Below are 16,271 nucleotides of genomic sequence, written 5' to 3' on the forward strand. Positions count from 1 at the left end.
GTAGGAGAACATTCGAAGACGTCAGAAGGGGAAGGGTGGTGAATAACACCCTGCCTAATCTTGAATCTTTAAAGGCAACTCACGCCCTAATAAAGCTAACCTCACATTGCTCTTATTGTGTATGCTGAGCTCCCTAAGACTACAATCATTCCTCATAGAGGATTCTAATCCCCTGGAGACTGCTAAATGCCACCAGATCTTCAACTTGCCAAATCATATAAGAAACAGAAATCCCATCGTCTACAAGCCAAAGAATTTGGATTACATGTACAGATTCATTAGAAGTCAACCATTTCAAAAATCTCAGGAAGGCAATATGTCATCATACAGTGAATAATTGTGTCAAAAAGATTCAAGACTTGAGAAAGCATAGTAAAAAATAAAATGATGCATTACTACACATTTCACAGCAATGGATCAGATATCATCAGTAATCTAAATGTATACACATCTGTGGATAGAGCAAGTATAAGGTTTCCCTTGATGATGTAGCTTGTAAGCACATTCTGCCTTAGCAATATGCAAAAGTCGTTCCAATTTTGTCAACACCTGATGTGGAGGACCAGTGCACATCATCTTCAATGCCTAAGTTGGCTCGAAAAGTATTGGCATCAGACATTTGCTTCACAAAACGAACAAAACGGATCCAATTACGATTATCAAATAAGTTTTTGTCCATCCTCTCAAAGTTGAATGAAAGGGAGTACTTTTCTAGACCATATGAATAGAATTTTAACATTTTGAGCACCTGTTGAAATGATTCATCATCAAAAGTAGTTGCATAATTTTCTCCCTCTAGTGGTACATCACAAACCTTTGCAGCCAACAGAAGCTGCCTGAGAAATCCCTCTGGACTACTTACAGGGTTTCTCTTTTTCTCTTCTGCATCTTGCCTTTCAAAACCAGTGCAGCACAGTGTAAACCCATACCGAGCAAACATGCGAGCAATAGGAAGGTATCCATCTCTGGTGGAAGTATTATAGTAGCCAGCTGTTAGCTCCGATGGATGAGACTGTGTGTCATAATGCCAGTATATCGCTGCCACTTTTGCTGATTTATTAACTTCAGTACCCTGAAAAATGCTCTCAGCTTCCCTACATATAATCTCCCCATGCCAAAGAAGCATCCCTGAGTACCATTCAAGAAAAAATTTACCATATGGTGTATTCCATGAACCATTATCACTTCCAAAAAAGTCAGTATTTTCAGGATTTTGAATCAAATTGCTAGCACCAAAAGGACCCCCATTGCCCCATTCAGGCATCCCAATGTCTTTAGCGCAGGCATTCAGAGATGCCAGCATATACTGTGCAAAGCAAATGTGGGGAAAAATCAATATAAGTATTGATGTCATTATGAGAATGAAAACTCCTAATTCCTAAAGGCACAAGTACAGATCCACATGCAAACTTATTGTGCTTAACCTTTCCACTTACCTTATCATAGCATTGAAACTCTCCAAGTTCATGTGAGTGCCAAGACCATGTCAGCTTTTCAGAAGTGCACGAAGGATACCTTAGTTCAAATTTGCACAAAGGATACCTTAGTTCACCAGAAGGACCCATCCCAACTTGGATTCCCTGCATAATAATAAACACTATAATAAAATGCCTAATTTATATATACATCCAGGAATCTGCAATTTATATTCATGACTACAGAATATAGTGAACTGAAGTTTCATGGTATTATCTTACAGTAATTATAAAACCAAGAAAATGTCCAAAGGTGTCTCTGAAGTTCCTCATGAAATCTGCATATGCTTGGAGGGGTGAGCGTCCCCGCAAGACAGGAAGAGTATCACATCCCAGGGAAATATATTCCATATTTCTTCTACCAAATTTGTCAGCATATGCTAAATCAGGATTTTTCTGAATCTCCTCAAGCACCCAACGAGGGAGAGAAATCCTTCAACATATAAAAAAAAAAGTAAGTTTCAGAACCACCAGCATATAGGCAAAAAAGGTATGAACAAGGAACAATTAACAGTTCAAAAATTGAAGCAAAAGAACTCTTCATTTGGACCAACACTACAAGCAAAGAGATGAAAGATAACACCATTAATAGAAATTCATGTTGCATCTACCACCCGATAGCAGCTGACAAAAACATATAGAACTCAATCTTCATTAGATTCCTTTAACTCCAAAAGTTGAACAAAGAAGTAGCTTGGATGTCAGTGTTCAGTGACCAGACACTACTCTGGAGTACCTACACTTCCACAGCTAAGATGGAGGCCATTGGTCAAAAAACCATATAAGGTTCTTCCATCTTTTTGGCTGGGTTACAGTGACTGACTAGAGACAACATTAAAAAACCTCAAAGCAAATAGCACCATCACCATTCCAGAACATTACAATTTATGATCTCCAACACCATTAGGTTCTATACTTGGCCATATTAGATTTTTACTTTATTTCAGCTTAGGTTCCTCTTGCAATCAAAAACCAGCGAAATACAATAGGAAAGCATTGTGGCAATGTCTTCCATTCATCCTGTAATGTCATGAAGATGTGAACTCTGATGATGAGAGAAGAGACTGGTGGGCAGTGAAAGCCTAACGAAACCAAAGATGAATTAGAAAATTCAACAACTCAAACCAAACAACTGACATTAGGCACATTTTAGCTGAGGTTATTGACTGGACAAAGATAAATGGTAACAAATACTTATGAAGTAATATTGCTTCCTGGAAGATAGTTATCCTGAAAAAGAACAAATAAATTAAGATAATGTGAATGGTGTGATAATCCTTTGATGTCCAACTGCAATTTAAAATGTTTGAAGAGCCCAAGAATGGCGTGTATCTATTACCAGCTAATGAACAAGATGTCAAACTAACAAGAAACCAATAATTAAAGGTTTGTGAAGAAAAGAAAACTGTCACTGTCCAACAGTGACAGAAGAAACAATTGAAACAACTCCAATTAAATGTATGGCTACTAGGCTAGGTAATGTCAATGTCAACAACAAGCTATTAATTCAGCAATATCACATTGAACGTGCGTGGACATTCAAGATTCAGCTAAAAGTATTGACTGAAACATTCATAAAAAGTAATCAAACTCAAGAATTCAATATATCATCGGCATTTCACATTTTTTTATTTAGAAAAACAGATAAAGATTACGGAATTCTGTTGGAAACCGCGATGAAACGCACCAGTGAGGGTCATCAGGTCCCGTACCGCACTGATGAAAAGCCATAACGACCCTAACCTTCAATCCGCTGCGCATGGCCAACTCCACCAGCTCCTTGTACCCATGCCAATTGTAAACTCCAGGCGCATATCTCTCAACCAGTCCCCACCAAATCTCCAGCACCACGCCTTCCACCCCAGCGTCAGCCAACGCATGGAGCGAATAGGACATGGTCTTTGCGTTCCACAACTGTCCCACCGTAGGACCCACCGCGTCCATGGGGAGCTTCACGTACACTGGGGACCCTTCCTGCCAGCCCCTTTGTTGAAACTCGTACTGAACGTCGCCATCCTGGGAGGATCTTGACGAATTTAGACTCGACGCAATGGAGAGCCGTTTGACGCAAGGTAGAGACTGGCGGTGGTGGCGACGCGTAAACGCAACGGAAGGAAACCACGTCAGGCGATTGGAAATGCAAGACTCGGCGGCGCCTCTGCAACGGAAAGAAACCGAAAAGCTTGGTGCAGACGGAGAAGCGACCGCCATCAAAACGGATTCTTTCTTTTTCCGGTTTGTATAATCAGGGCCGGAAATGTTGACGAATGGCGATCTTTTTGCTTTAAATTTTGCAGGAAAATTGTGAGAAAATGAAAAAGAGCGAGTGAGAGAGAGCGAGCGAGAGAGAAAGAGACAGAGTTCGTTAGGACTCGGAGAATCAGCGAACCAGAGAGTGCAGTGAGAGACAGAGTTGTTTGTACACCACGCCAAATTCAGCTTCGATTTTTTGTCAAATAGTTTTCAAAGCGTCGATGAGGATTTGGGAGTCGTGTAAGTAAGACAGGTGGAGCGCAGGGATTGGAAGACAATATCATCTGTTTGATTGATTGGACGGGTAGCTGTTAGAAGGACCGTTAATTTTGGTGGCTTAAGCGTTAAGGTTTTTAGAGAGAAAAGCCGCGAAATTACGATCAATCAATTCATAATGCTCTTTGCTTGACTTGGACGCGGCAATGAGGTTGCGGGCCTAGGCAGGCCACTCCATACCAGCCTAACAGGCCCAACTCCTTTTGTTTCTAGTTGGTAGGGCTTTGAACTTTCTTTTTTCACACCAAGACATCACTTTCATGTTGTGTCCTGCCTAATCGATTTGGCTTTCGCCCTTTCTTCACATGTTAATGGTCAACAATGCCATTGCCACCATGTTTAGGACTTTATTTATGTCATATCTACAAGAAATAATGTGAGTATTGGATATATAAATACAAATATTCTACTATTTATTAAATATATTTTTTATATTAAAAATATGAACATGTGACAAGTGGTATATTGAATATTTACTGGTATAGAGCCCATTAGAGATTTAAATGACAAAATAGACCATGTATAAGTCTCTCTCTTCTATATGTAAAAAAAATTTGTGCAATAGAAACCTTTTATCACCTATATTAAGTATGTTTTTTGAATTAAAAATATAAACTCATAACATTTATCTGTCTATAATAATAATAATAATATAAATATTACCTAAACTTAAATTTTTTTATTTATAAAAACTATCATATCTATTATTAATAAATTTATCTATTTTGTAAATATAAAAAATTATATATAATATATATATTATATCTAAAGATGTCAATGGGACGAGTTGAGGATGAGTAGTGCATTCCTCGTCCTTTACCACAATTCATAAACCTTTTCCTTATTCTCGTCCTCGCATCGTAGAGAAATTTCCTCCCCATCCTCACCTCCATGAAGATCTAGAGCGATTTCTATTTCTAGTCGATTTATTTCATAATTTATAAAAAAATTTAAATAATAAATTTAAAATAACTAAAAACACACATATGCTAAAATAAGTACAAATTCAAATTACAAAACTAACCAAAGAAAATTGTATATATTTATTTTTACCAAATTATACATATTTTATTTTTATAGTAGATATATAAAAGTGATTTTTTTTATCATTTCATGAATATAAAAATCTCAAACAAATTAATAATCTATAAAATTATAATATACATTAATAATTATATATATCAGGGTGAGGCGAGGAGGGGACTATGTTACATGTCCTTGATGAAGAATTTAATTTTCTCCCATTCTCGAATTTTAATCTCCAAATCCACAAAATTTCAGTTAATGTATCAAATTTCTCATCGAGTTTGGGTGAAATTAACATCTTTAATTGTATCGAACGAGTTTCATTGAGTTTGTAAAAAAAAAAATTAATTATATTGAATGGTTTTTATTAACAAATATTTTTTAATTCTAATAAGAATAAATATTTTATAAATTAATATTACAAAATTTCAATTATATATAATTAAAATATTATATTATAATTGTTACAAGAAAAGAAATATTATATTATAAAATTATATATATTGTTACAAGGATAAATGAAGTATATATATAAAAAGTTAAATTTTATTAAAGTCTAACTCTAACTAGTTAATAGTGTTTCTAATTAGTTAATAATATTGTACTCTAAGTGCATAATTAAAAATGGTTGTAATCTAATTAACTAACTAGCGAACTAATAATATCGTACTTTAATTGTATCACCGAATTATTCTATTTATACAATTATCTAACAATAATCATCTTTTATTTATAAACAATTAAATTTACATTTTAATGAAATATTTTTATTTTATATAATTGTCCTTTAAAAATAAAAAAAAAATATTTATCCGCAATGCAACTTACAATAAATACTAATTTTTCATAATTGTCCAACGTGACCAACGGGTTTTGAAAAGCAAACGAGTGGGAGGTGGACACGCGAATATCTGGGGAAAATAAACGGCCACGATCTCCCCAACACAAGATCTAATTTCATTGGCTCCCAAATCCGTCCTCGAAACTTTATTGGTCCACGTCACTACCGATGACATGTTCTCTCATTTTACAACCTTCCGGTACATTTACGTTAGACGCGGACGCTTCAAATATAAAAGGCTCGAACCGCGACTCCCCCTCACTCTCACATCTTAAAACGAAAGTCCCGTTCGGAAAAATACCTCTTAATCGTAAAGGGTACAACGAATTCGACTTTCAGAGAAAAAGCTCAAAGAGATTTCTGCGAGGAGGGAGAGAGAGAGAGATAAGAGTTGAGGACGCGCGATGGCGGGCTCGTGGAGAGCAAGCGGCTCTTTAGTGGTTCTAGCGATAGTCTTGTCCGGTGAGTTATTGGTTTGCTAGATCTGCTTGTTTTCCCGTGATTATGTGACCTCTGATCCTTTCTCTTTTTGAGAGGAATGTAATAGATCTAATTCTGTGTGATGATTTTCTTGCTCTTAAATCGATGCATACTTAGATCTGATTTAGTTTCCACGGTTCTAATGATGCATTAGATTGTGAACTGAGAGTTTCAGCAATCTCATAAGTCTAATCCTTTGATTTTCTCTCCATGATCGTTAGTAAGCAAGGTTGAGTTTGAAATTTGAACTAATTAATGAAAATCCTGTGTTTCGCTTAATTTTTTTTTTCATTTATGTTAAATATCTTAACATATAATTTATGAATATTATGCACGAGAATGTTCTAGAAAGTTCGTTAGGATTCTGTTTTAGTTTGAAATGTGGTACACGTGGCAGTTTTGCCAAATCTGATCTTGATCTCTAATTCAATACAGAATTTACTTTTAATCACGTGGGTGGACATTATGATTGCACTAAAAAATGATCATAAATAAAGTTACTCAAATGGCTTTATAATGGTATTAACGTTGTGTAAGCTTTGCAAACAGGATGTCTCTTTGCAATCTCGATTGCAAAAGAGGAAGCCACGAAATTGGGAACTGTCATTGGAATTGATCTTGGTACTACTTATTCTTGTGTTGGTGTTTACAAGAATGGTCATGTCGAAATCATAGCCAATGACCAAGGAAACCGTATTACACCATCATGGGTGGCTTTCACTGACAATGAGAGACTGATCGGTGAGGCTGCAAAGAACCAGGCAGCTGTTAACCCAGAGAGAACCATCTTTGATGTCAAGAGACTTATTGGGAGAAAGTAATTCACATTCTTCTCATGTTTTTATGTTTCATTTTTAGGGGTTGATTGGAGTGTAATGCTTATTGGGGCACTTTTGTTCTTTACAGGTTTGAGGACAAGGAGGTTCAGAAGGACATGAAACTTGTTCCATATAAGATTGTGAACAAGGATGGAAAGCCTTATATTCAAGTAAAGATTAAGGATGGAGAAACCAAGGTATTCTCTCCTGAGGAGATCAGTGCCATGGTTCTGACTAAGATGAAGGAAACAGCAGAAGCTTTCCTTGGGAAGAAAATTAAGGATGCAGTGGTCACTGTTCCTGGTGAGTGCATTATAAGAAACAACGCTCTCTGTTGGAAAAAGATTCTGTTTGTCTAATCCTGGATTATGCTCACATTTATATCTTTGTTTGATTTGCAGCTTACTTCAATGATGCCCAGAGGCAGGCCACCAAGGATGCTGGCATTATTGCTGGGCTCAATGTTGCAAGAATTATCAATGAACCAACTGCAGCTGCCATTGCCTATGGTTTGGACAAGAAGGGTGGAGAGAAAAACATTCTTGTCTTTGATCTTGGTGGTGGGACATTTGATGTCAGTATCTTGACAATTGACAATGGTGTATTTGAGGTTCTTTCCACAAATGGAGACACTCATTTGGGAGGTAAGCATCTTTATTGTTTTCTTTTAGCCTTTTAAAAATTGTTTTTATTGTGGGTTTTTGCTTATGGTCATTTTTCTTGTAGGCGAGGATTTTGACCAGAGGATTATGGAGTACTTTATCAAACTTATCAAGAAAAAGCATGGAAAGGATATCAGCAAGGACAACAGAGCTCTTGGGAAGCTTAGGAGGGAAGCTGAGCGTGCCAAGAGAGCTCTCAGCAGCCAGCACCAGGTCCGTGTGGAGATTGAATCACTTTTTGACGGTATTGATTTCTCTGAGCCACTGACCAGGGCTCGCTTTGAGGAGTTGAACAATGACCTGTTCAGAAAGACCATGGGACCTGTGAAGAAAGCAATGGAAGATGCTGGTTTGGAGAAACGCCAAATTGATGAGATTGTTCTTGTAGGTGGAAGCACTAGAATTCCAAAGGTTCAACAGCTCCTTAAGGACTACTTTGAGGGAAAGGAGCCCAACAAGGGTGTTAACCCAGATGAAGCAGTTGCTTATGGTGCTGCTGTACAAGGAGGCATCTTGAGTGGAGAGGGTGGTGATGAAACCAAAGGTACATTTTCTTGTCCTGTAACTGTCTATATAAGTTTATAACCATACAGGCCTATAGCTGATGAAACTGTTCCAATCAAATGAACTATGGCTGATATCTGTGTGCAATGCTGTATGCACAGATATTCTTCTTCTTGATGTGGCTCCACTGACACTTGGTATTGAGACTGTTGGTGGGGTAATGACCAAGTTGATTCCCAGAAACACTGTTATCCCAACCAAGAAGTCACAAGTTTTCACCACTTATCAGGATCAGCAGACCACTGTCTCCATTCAGGTATTTTACAGGCTTGTCATTTAAACTTAGAAATGCTGGAGAATTGTTTTTTTTTGCTCCACTGAAATACGTGGAACCTTATTTGAACTGCTTGTGGTTGATTGTCAGGTCTTTGAGGGTGAAAGGAGTCTCACAAAGGATTGTAGGTTGCTTGGGAAATTTGATCTTACTGGAATTCCGCCAGCTCCAAGGTTTACTCTCTTTTTCATTAATTCTCTTTCATGTTGTCTGCAAATCTTCACTTGAATTTACCCACTGACTGTTTGATCCCTCAATTGCACAGGGGAACTCCTCAAATTGAAGTCACATTCGAAGTTGATGCAAATGGTATCTTAAATGTTAAGGCAGAAGACAAGGGCACAGGAAAATCAGAGAAGATCACTATCACCAATGATAAGGGTCGTCTGAGCCAGGAGGAGATTGACAGAATGGTTCGCGAGGCAGAAGAATTTGCCGAGGAGGACAAGAAGGTGAAGGAAAAGATTGATGCTCGCAACAGCCTGGAGACCTATGTCTACAACATGAAAAACCAGATTAATGACAAGGACAAGCTTGCTGACAAGCTTGAATCCGATGAGAAGGAGAAAGTTGAAACAGCCGTGAAGGAAGCCCTTGAGTGGCTGGATGACAACCAGAGTGCTGAGAAGGAAGACTACGAGGAGAAGCTCAAGGAGGTTGAGGCTGTCTGCAACCCTATCATCACCGCAGTATATCAAAGATCTGGTGGAGCCCCAGGGGGTGAATCAACTGAAGAGGATGACTCGCATGATGAACTCTAAAAATCTCTAAATTAAATTTGACTGCTGTGGAACAAGCACGGGGGTGATAAAGATAAGAGAGAGCATAGGATAGGTGAGGTGAGGATACTGTAATTTTTCTCATGGTAGGGGTTAAAAAGGGAGAAATATTCCCCTCTCTTCGCTTGTTTTTTGGGTGAAGATACGCTTGAAGGGATTTTTTGTTATCATTATTTTGTATTTTGCTCCTTTTATGTGGAAGAACACTTTTTCTAATTCCTGTGTATCCTGAAATTTCGATGGGGTAAGTTGTTGACTTGAATGTCTTCATCAGAGCAAAAATAAATGGCCAGCCCACACACCTTATGGTTTGGGTTTGTCTCGTAGAATACAGTGAGCCTCTGATCCTTGAGGTTCAAGAAAAGATAAGCCTTGGATTATACGAGATAAGTCTGGGATTTATAAGCAATGGTCCTCTTTCATTTAAAATTTTGGTTTTTTGAATAAAAAAAATGAGTTAAGGAGTTTAGACATGAAGCCGACGTAAACACGACTCAAGATGCGTGTCACCAATTTTAAAAATAAGTCTTGAATTTAGAAATGATTTTACATATGTTATATTAAATTGAAAATTTAAATTCATGACATAAAACGTTACTCGAATGAAATTTTTTAATTATGATAAGAAAAACAACTGTTATCACCCGAATTAATCAATTCAAAGAATTATGATATCAAGAATAATTGCTGTCACCCAAACCAATCAATTCATGCGTAAAAGGTTAATTTTGATTTTGAGACACAAATATATTTATGCGTAAAAGGTTATCTAACAAGTTGACACCAGCTAAATGTTTCAAACTGGTCTCAAAATTTCATTCTCAATGGTAGTTTCCGAATATTAGAAATTGAACACTTCAATTTTTCCACTTTTTTATTGAGATAATTTATTTCTTCTACACATCTTGACGACATATTTCTATTAAAATCAGTAAAAAAAAAAAAATACAAATTGGGGTGAGTTTAGATGAGTTTGTTGCAACTTCTATAAGTGGATTTTGTTCTATAAAATAGAGAATGAGGGCAAAGTTATTTGCACTGAACTAAAGGCCAGCTTTAGGATCGCCGGAGGCTGCTGCCACAACTCCCATTCCACCAACACCTGATGTATCACCCAATTTTCCGTGCTCACCTGACTCCTTAAAAGCAACTTTGTCACCATCTAACTCTTGCACAAGTTCATCGATCTTGCGAAACTGATATGGCCATCTTGCATTGTAAAGGAACTGACGGAGATCGAACCGATTATCCTCAGGTGAATAGCTCTGCAGGAAGGAGTACAAAAGAAATAACAGAAAAACATCACCATTAACTTCAAAACAAAACAAAAAATTATCAATGCCTTTGAAGTTGACATACCTCAGCGTGATATGAAGGTGTTAATACAGTCATTTTGTGTCGGTTTATGGAATAGTACTTGAAGAAGTGTTTTACTTTATCAGCCACCTCTGATGGAGTTAAGCTTGCACCCCATTTGTAGCAAAGATTCTACAACAAATAAGACAATAGCAGAAAACTAAGTATCTGCAATGAAGCAACAGATTGTGACAGGCACATTTTTGAACCACCCCAACACTTTTTTTTTTTGACTTTCTTCATGCACTACCTTTCACGTTTGCAGTTATCCTTGTTTCTGTAGTTTAATCCACATGTTGGAGTTACCAATTTCAAGCTCATGGAATATATATGGTCTACTGTTATCCATATTTAAGTAAATAAGATTATGTTTAAATATGATTCAAGAGATATCTACTAGGCATTCAAGTGGGAGTTGAGTTGATGAAAGTATGAAATTTAAAGGGGAGAAAACCCCCTTCCATGGGGATTATACATGGCCATCACATCTACGAGGCATTGACATATTTAAAGACCACGAAACATTGAAGGCTATTTAGTAGATAAGGAGTTCAAATATCAAACCTTGAACATTGATACTGGACCACAGCGGAAAATTTTCCTCAGCCTCCCATAGACTGATAGCTCCTCATATGTCATTCCCATGTCTACTTCATCCAGCTGTTTCATGCAGAAGATAGAGTTAAATCTTTTGTCTTTTGAACTTAATTTTGATGATTTTAGTACAAAAGAAAAACAAATTATGAAGCCTTTTATTTCAGAATTTTAATAAATTATAAAGGTTCAGGAAATGATACCTGGCTGTAGTTAGAACGAATGGGCTCCAGTTCAGCAGTGGGTGGAGCTGCTTCAATTTCTGCCAGGGATGAGTAACCAAGATGGTTGGCAGCCCATCGCAAAAATATCCGAAGATCCTGCTTGCTAATGCTTCCAATTGGGTTTATATCAGCTGCGCTGCAGTCATACTGTAAAAAATACTAAAAGTAAATTCCTGCAAGAATTCTTTTTTAACATATACTTATTGACTACGGTGACATGAATAAAACACTGATTATATATACCTAACAAGGGGGGAAAATAGAAAAAGGTCTAGTACCTTTGTAAGGTAACCACGTAATGCTTCATCCACATTAGAGCTTCCTAAAACAAGATAAAACCCTTTTTTATTGTGAACCCAGGGCAGCAATGATGCTAACATAAAAGCAAGCACCATTCTGATTCGAGCTTGGATGTTCTGCAACCCCAAGTTCTCAACATTGGATCCCCCATCAACCTGCAAAATGGAAAATAATCATTTCAGACACATATCTGTCAAAAACGTTTGGTTAAAGAATAATTTTCCCCGATATTATATTTCTTCAAGAAGATAATTAAAAGACATTTCCAAGAGATGATTGATGGTATTTGGCACTCAGGGACAAAATGTACTAGTATTATGCCTAAGCTACCACAGAATGGCTATGGCATCTGCTGGGCCACCTATAGAAGAAAACAAGAAAATAACTTGTCATCACAAAGTTAACCTTATAGTGTGGTCGTTTCCCAGTAAGAGTCTGAAACAAAGATAGCAGAGATGAAACAACACCATCTATGCAAACGTCAAGATGCCATGAACCAATCTCATCTGCTAAAACCTTAGCCCGCATCTTTGTGGCTTCAGAACTGCAATAAATGAAACCCCACTTAATTTCTATACAGTAAGATTTCAAGAATATGAAGCTGCAATTATTCTGAAATAGAAATATCTTCCTTGAAAAGAACAATTAACTTAAACTGAAAAAAATTGTGTTTAGGTGATATGTACTACTAATAAATACATCAAATACTCTAAAGACCTCGAATTGTTAGTAGGAAATTGAAAAAAAATTTCAGGATGATTTTTATTGAAAGCAAACATGTAGATGGCATGGCTCTCCTAAACTTTCTAGTAAAACAATAAATCACTCCAAGAAATACAAACAAAGTTTTTGATTCTTCTTTTAATCTTCTGACTAGATAGTCAACATCAACTGTGAATGGAACAAGAAGTTTCTAGTAAGCCCTAAGAAAAAACAATGGTATAAATAATAGGTCACAAATTTCTTGAAGAGCAACCAAAATTGGGAGTTACTAGAATTGTAACAATCTACATCAAGTGCCAAATGATCATTCATACTGAATTAAGAAATTTTGTTGTAATAGTAATGCTCATTTTCCCCCTGTAATGCTAATACTTAGTACCATCTATAGTGCCAACAGAACAAAGTTATTACTAGCTTGAAGAAAGAAGAGCAATAGATCCATTTTGTGAACTCACCTATTTTCAGAACCCATGTATACTGTATAAAATATGCGTTTAGCGAATTCCTTGCTGTCAGTAGGAAACTGCCCATCAGTGTAATTCCCGATCCGTATTGCATCAGCTTTAACTTGTTCATCGCCATTTGCAATTTCTGAAACATGCAAGCACAAAATCAAAAAACAGAAAATATGCTACGGAAGACTTATCACTCAGGTTTTAATGACAGGAAATAATTCTTCTTTAAGGAACTGAACTTCTTAAATCCTATATAAAAGCAGAAAAGATGAAGTGCTAGTGAGCAGCATATTATGAAATCCTAACACTAACCTTTGACAACAAGTTGGCACATGCATCCAACTATAGCTGCTACAGAGGAACTGTCTGCGCCACCAGAAAGTGGAAGCAGAAACCCAGAAGCTCCACTTCTTCTTAAATAATCCCATAGCCAGCAGCCAGGACCAAATGCTATTTCTTCCTCAGGAGAATGATACATGATCTACAATTCATAAATAATGCAATGAGGTAACAAGTGACTGGTGATACTGGAAATAATTTTGATTTTCACAGCAATGTTTTCTGACCAAGAACAAACCTTCTGTGGGCTGGAAAGTAACATTTTCAGGTCAAAAGGTCGGCAAATATTGTAAGGCACTGTGACTGATGATACTCTGTTTTTGCAACTTGCTTGTTCTTGAAAACTACTTATAGATCCTCTTAAACTAGCAACCTGTCATACACAAAGAAATGCAAGAAGTGTAATAAGACATTATAAACACAACATTAGAAAAAAGGTGAATTCTAAGTTGCCACCAAGTTGCATGAATAGGATCTTCTTTGTGACCATTAGGCATTAGTAGTAGTTAGCACTTAATAATTGCATCCATGTTAATTCTTTATCAGACTTCTTGTGGAAGAAATTCTCATATTGGAAATCATCTTTTTTCTTTTTTTGCCCTTCTCTTTTCTGCATCAAACCTTAAAATGGCATATAGTTTACTAAAAGCATTCAAGGTTTCAGCGAAGAGAACTTTCTCAATACCCAACAACCATGCACACAATGAACGAGTGCAAGGTTACAACCTACCGCATCTAGATCTACTTGAGCAACCACAACCTCAATATCCTTCAAGGAGAACTGTGAGCCTTGAGCAACCACCTCTCCATTCACAACAACACAACAACAACCATCTGAAACAAATAAATTACTGCTCAATAAACCAAACAATATCTTTTACATGAAAGAAAACATTTTCTAAGGAGCAGAAAAGATAATGCAAAAACCAAAGCAAGCATACTACTAAAATATATAGTGCATTGAATGCTATGCTAAAGTCTAGATTGACATCACCACTAAGTAAAATGTGGGAAATAATAAAATCAAACAAATTTATAGTGCATTAGCAGCAAGTCATTTACCATAATATAGCCGACCACCATCACAGCCCTGGTGGTTACTGTACATATATACCCCTCCACGAGTATGAGTAGCACCAATAAAAGCCCGAAGCCGAAGATCTAACTTCCTCAATTGGTGGTGACTTCCACTGGCATTCAAGAAAACTTCGACTCCATTCAATGCAAGCTCAGCATGGGGAGGAATAGGAGTAAAAAGCTCTTCACAAATTTCAGCCGCAACAGCTCTAACAAGAAGTAAAACAGCCTGAATATTATCATTTCATCAAGAATCCAGTGACCAAGTTTCCCATGATATGCAGCGTAACCTACTTGCATATGAAGTTACATTTGCATCATTACATAGAAGAGACATGACCCTTCTGATGATTTATGTGTATGGATAAGTGAATAATGCCTAATCAATAGGTAATCCAGTTAAGACGTCTTTATTGGCTAAGACAGAAAAGTTGAAAACTTAATACTATCAAACTAATAAAAGCAGAACCAGCAATGTTATGCTTACGTGTCCAAAAACTGAATGTATCCATAACCAAAAGGCACTGATTTCTGCGACAAGGCCTCAGAAATCTCAGGTGGGATCTGAAATTCTACAAGCTGGTCCTCTTGCTTCCACGTTGTAAACCACCGAAGCTCCCTGTAATTGCCATCATTTGCAAGCCACATCTTTGGCCGTATCATGACAATTTTCCGGTTAAAACAAAAAACTTGACAATTATAACGCTCTGATCCTTTAATAATAGGCATTCCTATGCTGCACAGTATGCCATCCGTCCAATCACCAAGCAGTATTTCTTTCAAGCACTCCCAGCTGCAAATAAATAACCCCAAGTGTCATTTCAGAGAAGCAAAGTATCATCACCTGCAAGACTACAAGACCAACTAAGGAATTCTTTGGGACAGTGAATCTACCAATCATTATCCTTGAGAACAAAAAGGGGTACCTTCCTAATTAAAAATACCAAAATGTTTCAGTTTACATACAGAAAACTTAGCAAAAAACTAATAGCATATGCCGCATCCCATCAAAGAAGCAATGTACTTCAATTTAATTCTAAGCACCAACAAACGACTGATAATCCAAGTTCTAAGAACACCAAAAATCAAGGTAAAGTTCCATGAATCTTTGAAGAAAAAACCCAGAAAAAAGGAAAAACTTACGCGTGATTGACTGTATCTAGTTCCAAGAAATGATCTTCACAGCCATAGCCAGTGATTTCGAGCTCGGGTCCAAGCCTGATGACAGCACCAGCTTCTTTGGCTCTTGATATGGATTCCTTAATGTGCTTCAAATTGCAGTCAAAATCCATTGCCCATTGGTTCAGATTACACGTGGCTACTTTCAACAGCCTCATCTTCCAAACAAACTCCTTAAAAAAAACAAAACCAACAATTTCAGTCCATTGAATGAATCACTTGATAAACAAATTTAAAAGCATAGAAGAAGAACTAACGGCGGACACGAAATACGAGGTGGGTGATGTTTCGATAGGACAGAGAATTAGCGGCCTTGTGTTTGGTATCAGATTCTGTTTATATAGGATTTTAGAGAGAGAGAGAGAGAGAGAGAGAGACTTTGAATTTGGGTTAACGGGTACTAGGCTCCAGGACCCTTGGACGGGTAAAAATGGTAAGAACACGTCAGTTGACCGCTTGACGCGTGTCAATCTGGGATGAGCCTCCAATTGTGTTTTTCTTTTTTGACAGCGGTTTTGTAAAAGTAGTACCTTTGAGTGTAAACGCTGTCGTTTAAACCCTAACAAAAACCCCATC

The 16,271-nt window shown here is 37.1% G+C and overlaps 3 protein-coding genes across 3 annotated transcripts; 1 reads left to right on the top strand and 2 right to left on the bottom strand.

Annotated features, from left to right (window-relative positions):
- On the bottom strand, positions 239-3,908 carry LOC18606751 (beta-amylase 3, chloroplastic). Its single transcript, XM_018116746.1, has 4 exons — positions 3,163-3,908; positions 1,698-1,908; positions 1,437-1,580; positions 239-1,306 (listed from the first exon to the last, which is right to left on the bottom strand). The coding sequence occupies exons 1-4, from the start codon at positions 3,684-3,686 to the stop codon at positions 512-514; spliced, it is 1,674 nt and encodes a 557-aa protein (XP_017972235.1). The 5' UTR covers positions 3,687-3,908; the 3' UTR covers positions 239-511.
- LOC18606752 (luminal-binding protein 5) lies at positions 6,073-9,430 on the top strand. Its single transcript, XM_007040534.2, has 8 exons — positions 6,073-6,333; positions 6,901-7,168; positions 7,258-7,472; positions 7,571-7,813; positions 7,896-8,375; positions 8,497-8,651; positions 8,760-8,842; positions 8,935-9,430. The coding sequence occupies exons 1-8, from the start codon at positions 6,276-6,278 to the stop codon at positions 9,428-9,430; spliced, it is 1,998 nt and encodes a 665-aa protein (XP_007040596.2). The 5' UTR covers positions 6,073-6,275.
- Positions 10,288-16,057, bottom strand: LOC18606753 (glutamine-dependent NAD(+) synthetase). Its single transcript, XM_007040535.2, has 14 exons — positions 15,953-16,057; positions 15,660-15,868; positions 15,004-15,309; positions 14,502-14,725; positions 14,170-14,273; positions 13,678-13,812; positions 13,413-13,581; positions 13,101-13,236; positions 12,328-12,466; positions 11,901-12,077; positions 11,602-11,769; positions 11,369-11,464; positions 10,808-10,936; positions 10,288-10,713 (listed from the first exon to the last, which is right to left on the bottom strand). Exons 2-14 carry the CDS (start codon positions 15,851-15,853, stop codon positions 10,492-10,494), a joined length of 2,199 nt encoding a protein of 732 aa, XP_007040597.1. The 5' UTR covers positions 15,854-15,868; positions 15,953-16,057; the 3' UTR covers positions 10,288-10,491.

This window comes from Theobroma cacao, chromosome 3 (genome assembly GCF_000208745.1).
Source record: "Theobroma cacao cultivar B97-61/B2 chromosome 3, Criollo_cocoa_genome_V2, whole genome shotgun sequence".
Taxonomy (NCBI): Eukaryota; Viridiplantae; Streptophyta; class Magnoliopsida; order Malvales; family Malvaceae; genus Theobroma; species Theobroma cacao.